Source organism: Hyla sarda, chromosome 8 (genome assembly GCF_029499605.1).
Source record: "Hyla sarda isolate aHylSar1 chromosome 8, aHylSar1.hap1, whole genome shotgun sequence".
NCBI lineage: Eukaryota > Metazoa > Chordata > Amphibia > Anura > Hylidae > Hyla > Hyla sarda.
Window position 1 is genome coordinate 6448843 of NC_079196.1, and position 9910 is coordinate 6458752.

At 38.0% G+C, this 9910-nt stretch overlaps 1 protein-coding gene across 1 annotated transcript in view; it reads right to left on the reverse strand.

Moving 5' to 3' along the window:
- Nucleotides 1–9693, reverse strand: part of CNTNAP5 (contactin associated protein family member 5) — a gene marked incomplete in the record, with an annotated part of 569649 nt that extends 559956 nt beyond the window's left edge. The window contains 1 exon segment of the mRNA XM_056536567.1: nt 9290–9693. Within this exon segment, the coding sequence (XP_056392542.1) occupies nt 9290–9371 (82 nt within the window).
- Nucleotides 9694–9910: the final 217 nt, after the last annotated feature.

Here is a 9910-nt window from a genome sequence, read left to right on the forward strand (position 1 = left end):
ACATCTATACATTATCTGTACTCAGAGAGTTATCACTGTGTTATCTGTGGTGTTACATAGGACTGCAGGTCACATCTACTACATTATCTGTACTTAGAGAGTTATCACTGTGTTATATGTGGTGTTACATAGGACTGCAGGTCACATCTATTACATTATCTGTACTCAGAGAGTTATCACTGTTATCTGTGGTGTTACATAGGGCTGCAGGTCACATCTATACATTATCTGTACTCCGAGAGTTATCACTGTGTTATCTGTGGTGTTACATAGGACTGCAGGTCACATCTATACATTATCTGTACTCAGAGAGTTATCACTGTGTTATCTGTGGTGTTACATAGGACTGCAGGTCACATCTATACATTATCTGTACTCAGAGAGTTATCACTGTTATCTGTGGTGTTACATAGGACTGCAGGTCACATCTATACATTATCTGTACTCAGAGAGTTATCTCTGTGGTGTTACATAGGACTGCAGGTCACATCTATACATTATCTGTACTCAGAGAGTTATCACTGTGTTATCTGTGATGTTACATAGGACTGCAGGTCACATCTATATATTATCTGTACTCAGAGAGTTATCACTGTTATCTGTGATGTTACATAGGACTGCAGGTTACATCTATACATTATCTGTACTCAGAGAGTTATCACTGTTATCTGTGGTGTTACATAGGACTGCAGGTCATATCTATACATTATCTGTACTCAGAGAGTTATCACTGTTATCTGTGGTGTTACATAGGACTGCAGGTCATATCTATACATTATCTGTACTCAGAGAGTTATCACTGTTATCTGTGGTGTTACATAGGACTGCAGGTCACATCTACTATATTATCTATACTCAGAGAGTTATCACTGTGTTATCTGTGGTGTTACATAGGACTGCAGGTCACATCTATACATTATCTGTACTCAGAGAGTTATCACTGTTATCTGTGGTGTTACATAGGACTGCAGGTCACATCTACTACATTATCTGTACTCAGAGAGTTATCACTGTGTTATCTGTGGTGTTACATAGGACTGCAGGTCACATCTATACATTATCTGTACTCAGAGAGTTATCACTGTTATCTGTGGTGTTACATAGGACTGCAGGTCACATCTATACATTATCTGTACTCAGAGAGTAATCACTGTGTTATCTGTGGTGTTACATAGGACTGCAGGTCACATCTATTACATTATCTGTACTCAGAGAGTTATCACTGTTATCTGTGGTGTTACATAGGACTGCAGGTCACATCCACTACATTATCTGTACTCAGAGAGTTATCACTGTGTTATCTGTGGTGTTACATAGGACTGCAGGTCACATCTATACATTATCTGTACTCAGAGAGTTATCACTGTTATCTGTGGTGTTACATAGGACTGCAGGTCACATCTACTACATTATCTGTACTCAGAGAGTTATCACTGTGTTGTCTGTGGTGTTACATAGGACTGCAGGTCACATCTATACATTATCTGTACTCAGAGAGTTATCACTGTGTTATCTGTGGTGTTACATAGGACTGCAGGTCACATCTATACATTATCTGTACTCAGAGAGTTATCACTGTTATCTGTGGTGTTACATAGGACTGCAGGTCACATCTATACATTATCTGTACTCAGAGAGTTATCACTGTTATCTGTGGTGTTACATAGGACTGCAGGTCACATCTATACATTATCTGTACTCAGAGAGTTATCACTGTGTTATCTGTGGTGTTACATAGGACTGCAGGTCACATCTATACATTATCTGTACTCAGAGAGTTATCACTGTGTTATCTGTGGTGTTACATAGGACTGCAGGTCACATCTATACATTATCTGTACTCAGAGAGTTATCACTGTGTTATCTGTGGTGTTACATAGGACTGCAGGTCACATCTATTACATTATCTGTACTCAGAGAGTTATCACTGTGTTATTTGTGGTGTTACATAGGACTGCAGGTCACATCTACTACATTATCTGTACTCAGAGAGATATCACTGTGTTATCTGTGGTGTTACATAGGACTGCAGGTCACATCTATACATTATCTGTACTCAGAGAGTTATCACTGTTATCTGTGGTGTTACATAGGACTGCAGGTCACATCTATACATTATCTGTACTCAGAGAGTTATCTCTGTGGTGTTACATAGGACTGCAGGTCACATCTATACATTATCTGTACTCAGAGAGTTATCACTGTGTTATCTGTGGTGTTACATAGGACTGCAGGTCACATCTATACATTATCTGTACTCAGAGAGTTATCACTGTGTTATATGTGGTGTTACATAGGACTGCAGGTCACATCTACTATATTATCTATACTCAGAGAGTTATCACTGTGTTATCTGTGGTGTTACATAGGACTGCAGGTCACATCTATACATTATCTGTACTCAGAGAGTTATCACTGTGTTATCTGTGGTGTTACATAGGACTGCAGGTCACATCTATACATTATCTGTACTCAGAGAGTTATCACTGTTATCTGTGGTGTTACATAGGGCTGCAGGTCACATCTATACATTATCTGTACTCCGAGAGTTATCACTGTGTTATCTGTGGTGTTACATAGGACTGCAGGTCACATCTATACATTATCTGTACTCAGAGAGTTATCACTGTGTTATCTGTGGTGTTACATAGGACTGCAGGTCACATCTATACATTATCTGTACTCAGAGAGTTATCACTGTTATCTGTGGTGTTACATAGGACTGCAGGTCACATCTATACATTATCTGTACTCAGAGAGTTATCTCTGTGGTGTTACATAGGACTGCAGGTCACATCTATACATTATCTGTACTCAGAGAGTTATCACTGTGTTATCTGTGATGTTACATAGGACTGCAGGTCACATCTATATATTATCTGTACTCAGAGAGTTATCACTGTTATCTGTGATGTTACATAGGACTGCAGGTTACATCTATACATTATCTGTACTCAGAGAGTTATCACTGTTATCTGTGGTGTTACATAGGACTGCAGGTCATATCTATACATTATCTGTACTCAGAGAGTTATCACTGTTATCTGTGGTGTTACATAGGACTGCAGGTCATATCTATACATTATCTGTACTCAGAGAGTTATCACTGTTATCTGTGGTGTTACATAGGACTGCAGGTCACATCTACTATATTATCTATACTCAGAGAGTTATCACTGTGTTATCTGTGGTGTTACATAGGACTGCAGGTCACATCTATACATTATCTGTACTCAGAGAGTTATCACTGTTATCTGTGGTGTTACATAGGACTGCAGGTCACATCTACTACATTATCTGTACTCAGAGAGTTATCACTGTGTTATCTGTGGTGTTACATAGGACTGCAGGTCACATCTATACATTATCTGTACTCAGAGAGTTATCACTGTTATCTGTGGTGTTACATAGGACTGCAGGTCACATCTATATATTATCTGTACTCAGAGAGTTATCACTGTGTTATCTGTGGTGTTACATAGGACTGCAGGTCACATCTATACATTATCTGTACTCAGAGAGTTATCACTGTTATCTGTGGTGTTACATAGGACTGCAGGTTACATCTATACATTATCTGTACTCAGAGAGTTATCACTGTTATCTGTGGTGTTACATAGGACTGCAGGTCACATCTATACATTATCTGTACTCAGAGAGTTATCACTGTTATCTGTGGTGTTACATAGGACTGCAGGTCACATCTATACATTATCTGTACTCAGAGAGTTATCACTGTTATCTGTGGTGTTACATAGGACTGCAGGTTACATCTATACATTATCTGTACTCAGAGAGTTGTCACTGTTATCTGTGGTGTTACATAGGACTGCAGGTCACATCTACTACATTATCTGTACTCAGAGAGTTATCACTGTTATCTGTGGTGTTACATAGGACTGCAGGTCACATCTATACATTATCTGTACTCAGAGAGTTATCACTGTGTTATCTGTAGTGTTACATAGGACTGCAGGTAACATCTATACATTATCTGTACTCAGAGAGTTATCACTGTTATCTGTGGTGTTACATAGGACTGCAGGTCACATCTACTACATTATCTGTACTCAGAGAGATATCACTGTTATCTGTGGTGTTACATAGGACTGCAGGTCACATCTATACATTATCTGTACTCAGAGAGATATCACTGTTATCTGTGGTGTTACATAGGACTGCAGGTTACATCTATACATTATCTGTACTTAGAGAGTTATCACTGTTATCTGTGGTGTTACATAGGACTGCAGGTCACATCTACTACATTATCTGTACTCAGAGAGTTATCACTGTTATCTGTGGTGTTACATAGGACTGCAGGTCACATCTATACATTATCTGTACTCAGAGAGTTATCACTGTTATCTGTGGTGTTACATAGGACTGCAGGTTACATCTATACATTATCTGTACTCAGAGAGTTATCACTGTTATCTGTGGTGTTACATAGGACTGCAGGTCACATCTATACATTATCTGTACTCAGAGAGTTATCACTGTTATCTGTGGTGTTACATAGGACTGCAGGTCACATCTACTACATTATCTGTACTCAGAGAGTTATCACTGTTATCTGTGGTGTTACATAGGACTGCAGGTCACATCTATACATTATCTGTACTCAGAGAGTTATCACTGTTATCTGTGTTGTTACATAGGACTGCAGGGGACATCTATACATTATCTGTACTCAGAGAGTTATCACTGTTATCTGTGGTGTTACATAGGACTGCAGGTCACATCTATATATTATCTGTACTCAGAGAGTTATCACTGTGTTATCTGTGGTGTTACATAGGACTGCAGGTCACATCTATACATTATCTGTACTCAGAGAGTTATCACTGTTATCTGTGGTGTTACATAGGACTGCAGGTCACATCTATACATTATCTGTACTCAGAGAGTTATCACTGTTATCTGTGGTGTTACATAGGACTGCAGGTTACATCTATACATTATCTGTACTCAGAGAGTTATCACTGTAATCTGTGGTGTTACATAGGACTGCATTTTGTATATTGCACATATGACAGTATCTGTATTCGGAGGTATCTGTGGGGGTTATTATATTGGGGGATTCACAGGACTGTAGTTATAACAATGCACATGTGTAAAAGACAAGTTCAGCCCTGCTACATATGGTTCAATAGATCCTACTGTACGACGCCTCCGTTATATCCATGTCAGGGATGTGATCCTAATGCACCAGGATATTATATTTATTCTAACTAGTTACACAAAGGAGCGCGGTACAAAATCCTAACATGTCAGGGATGAAGAATGAAAACATCTGTACATGGATCCGTCCATCTCCGGGAATCACCGGCTGCCACAAATTATTCCGTAATAAGTCAACAGGAATATGACTATATAGCATCCTATATAACACTATATAACATCCTATATAACACTATATAACATCCTATATAACACTATATAACATCCTATATAACACTATATAACATTCTATATAACACTATATAACATTCTATATAACACTATATAACATTCTATATAACACTATATAACATCCTATATAACACTATATAACATCCTATATAACACTATATAACATCCTATATAACACTATATAACATTCTGTATAACACTATATACCATCCTATATGACACTATATAACATCCTATATAACACTATATAACATCCTATATAACACTATATAACATTCTGTATAACACTATATACCATCCTATATGACACTATATAACATCCTATATAACACTATATAACATCCTATAGAACACTATATAACATCCTATATAACACTATAGAACATCCTATATAACACTATATAACATCCTATATAACACTATATAACATCCTATATAACACTATATAACATTCTATATAACACTATATAACATTCTATATAACACTATATAACATTCTATATAACACTATATAACATCCTATATAACACTATATAACATCCTATATAACACTATATAACATCCTATATAACACTATATAACATTCTGTATAACACTATATACCATCCTATATGACACTATATAACATCCTATATAACACTATATAACATCATATATAACACTATAGAACATCCTATATAACACTATATAACATCCTATATAACACTATATAACATCCTATATAACACTATATAACATCCTATATAACACTATATAACATCCTATATAACACTATATAACATCCTATAGAACACTATATAACATCCTATATAACACTATAGAACATCCTATATAACACTATATAACATCCTATATAACACTATATAACATCATATATAACACTATAGAACATCCTATATAACACTATATAACATCCTATATAACACTATATAACATCCTAAATAACATTCTGTATAACACTATATAACATCCTATATAACACTATATAACATCCTATATAACACTATATAACATCCTATAGAACACTATATAACATCCTATATAACACTATATAACATCCTATATAACACTATATAACATCCTATATAACACTATATAACATCCTATATAACATTCTGTATAACACTATATAACATCCTATAGAACACTATATAACATCCTATATAACACTATATAACATCCTATATAACACTATAGAACATCCTATATAACACTATATAACATCCTATATAACACTATATAACATCCTATATAACACTATAGAACATCCTATATAACACTATATAACATCCTATATAACACTATATAACATCCTATATAACATTCTGTATAACACTATATAACATCCTATATAACACTATATAACATCCTATATAACACTATATAACATCCTATATAACACTATATAACATCCTATATAACACTATATAACATCCTATATAACATTCTGTATAACACTATATAACATCCTATATAACACTATATAACATCCTATATAACACTATATAACATCCTATAGAACACTATATAACATCCTATATAACACTATAGAACATCCTATATAACACTATATAACATCCTATATAACACTATATAACATCCTATATAACACTATAGAACATCCTATATAACACTATATAACATCCTATATAACACTATATAACATCCTATATAACATTCTGTATAACACTATATAACATCCTATATAACACTATATAACATCCTATATAACACTATATAACATCCTATATAACACTATATAACATCCTATATAACACTATATAACATCCTATATAACACTATATAACATCCTATATAACACAATATAACATCCTATATAGCGCTGTATACATTCTATACAAGTTGCTGCTGTCAGGTCCTCTACATTATTCCCTGGATGCTCTATTGCTGGGTCAGGGATGATCAATGTTAATGCTGCTAAAAGTCTACAGTGACTGTTATGCTGGGATTCTCTCCCCACTGATTCTTCTTCTTCTCCCTCTTCTTCTCCTTCTATTTCTTCTTTCTCTTCTTCTTTTACTTCTCCTTCTTCTCATTTTCCTCCTTTTTCTTCTTCTTCCTCTTCTTCTCCTTCTTCTTTTCCTCCTTTTCCTTCTTCTTCACCTTCTTCTTTTCCTCCTTTTTCTTCCTTCTCTCCTTCACCTTCTTCTTTTCCTCCTTTTTCTTCTTCTTCCTCTTCTTCTCCTTCTTCTTTTCCTCCTTTTCCTTCTTCTTCACCTTCTTCTTTTCCTCCTTTTTCTTCTTCCTCTCCTTCACCTTCTTCTTTTCCTCCTTTTTCTTCTTCTTCCTCTTCTTCACCTTCTTCTTTTCCTCCTTTTTCTTCTTCCTCTTCTTCACCTTCTTCTTTTCCTTCTTTTTCTTCTCCTTTGTTTTCTTCCTCTTCTTCTTTTCCTCTTTCTTCTTCTTTCCCTTGTGCTGTTGATACTTTATCCAATGTGTTATCTTTTCTCTGTGTTTTCCTTGTGGTTTGTTGAAATTTAGATGATCTTGTAGAAAGAGCAACAGTGACCTCTAGTGTTCAGTCCTCGGTACAACAATGGGGGGGGGGGGGGGATGTACAGTCGCTACTTTCAGGTGCACAATGCTCATACTTGCACATTTCATACCTCCAGGTCCCTGGTTATGTCGCACATTGTAGCTCTGGTTTTTGTGGAGCCCCTTAGAGGTCGGTGGGTTTAGGATAAGTAATAGTAGTGCAGAGTCTGCTGATATTTGTAGTCCAGCACTGAGCAGCCTTGACTATGTGACTACTAGTAACCAGCAGCATCCAGTACTAGTCATGTCTATACACCTATGTTATCCTTCTCCTGCAGACTGGATCCATGAATCTGTCTTATAGCCACAGAACATTGCGTCTCCAGAAGTCACAGGACCTGTCAGCAGCCTCCGGACCTGTGTTTGCCTCCAGAATGACAAACACTCTCCCCGGCACAGACTGCAGCAGCAATGGCTGCAAGAGTGATGGCAACTGGATGACATGTAAACTTTGAGGAGTTGGATACATTGTGTCTGTTCTAGAGATACATTGTGTCATATAGTGACATTAGATCATTCTCCTGATGATCTATGAATAACACAGCCCCATAACATATCTCCACAGGCTGTAGAGCAATGCTATAGGGTGCAGCTCTGAAGGCATCATGGAAGTCTTACAAGATTACAGCCGGAGCCCCACAATTCTGCAATTACACATTTGGTTCTATGGAAGTCGTCTTTCTAAGAACTACCACAACAGCCATCATTCCCACGGCACAGGGGCTCTGCCTGGGAGCCCCCCTGACGGCAGAGACCTCACACTAAATGCTCCTCACCCTAAAACAAGGTAGATCACAGACCCCAATACAAGGTAGATCAAAGATGCCAATACAAGGGTGATCACAGACCCCAATACAAGGTAGATCACAGACCCCAATACAAGGTAGATCAAAGATCCCAATACAAGGGCGATCAAAGATCCCAATACAAGGGCTATCAAAGATTCCAATACAAGGTAGATAAAAGATCCCAATGCAAGGTAGATCAAAGATCCCAATACAAGGTAGATCACAGACCCCAATATTCCAATACAAGGTAGATCACAGATCACAATACAAGGTAGATCACAGATTCCAATACAAGGTAGATCACAGACCCCAATACAAGGGCGATCACAGACCCCAATACAAGGTAGATCAAAGACCCCAATACAAGGTAGATCACAGCTGGGATGCAAACCCTCCAATGCATGCACCACCTGGCAAGGATCACATTGCATCACAGTCTTCCAGGGAACTAACTTTTGCCCCCAAAATATGCGACCCCCCCAGCACAGTCCCCATGGATCAGATGTCTGCCCACACTCTGGGGTACTTACAGTTTGCAGCTGTTGATCCCAAATGACACAGAGCAGGCAGCAGGCACAGGAAAGCACAAAACACTTTTGCATCCGAATCCATGTTATTAGATGGAAATGAGAGAGTTTGTGTATTATCCCCAGATCTGTGGCTTCTCAGACAAACCCCTGAATCTCAGCAGCATCCAGGCAGCCCACCCTGAGCCGCAGACATCCCCTGCACAGACTCCTTATAGAGAGACACATCCAAAGGCGATGGGAGCCGAGACGTGCAGTTCACTGAGCTGGAGGAAGAATCAGCACCAGAGATGGTGGACAGCTCCTTATAGGCAAACAGCAGCACTCCACCCACATCCCGGAGCCGGCTACACCCACCATGGAGCATCCACTCCAGCATTCCCAGTGCAGAGGCTTCACAGCACCAGACGCCTGTATACTGTGGTGCAATGCTCTTCATATATGAGCAGATGTGCTACACCAAGACTGGTGGGGGGACCTCCTGATATCACAGGGTCCCACTGATTCAGTGTAAAGGGGGCATCCTCCCCAGTGCAGCCCATCATGACAGTCTAACCATCTACAGGAGGCTCCACCGGAGAGATACATTGTTGCAGACCTGTTTGTGTCTATTTGTTTACGATG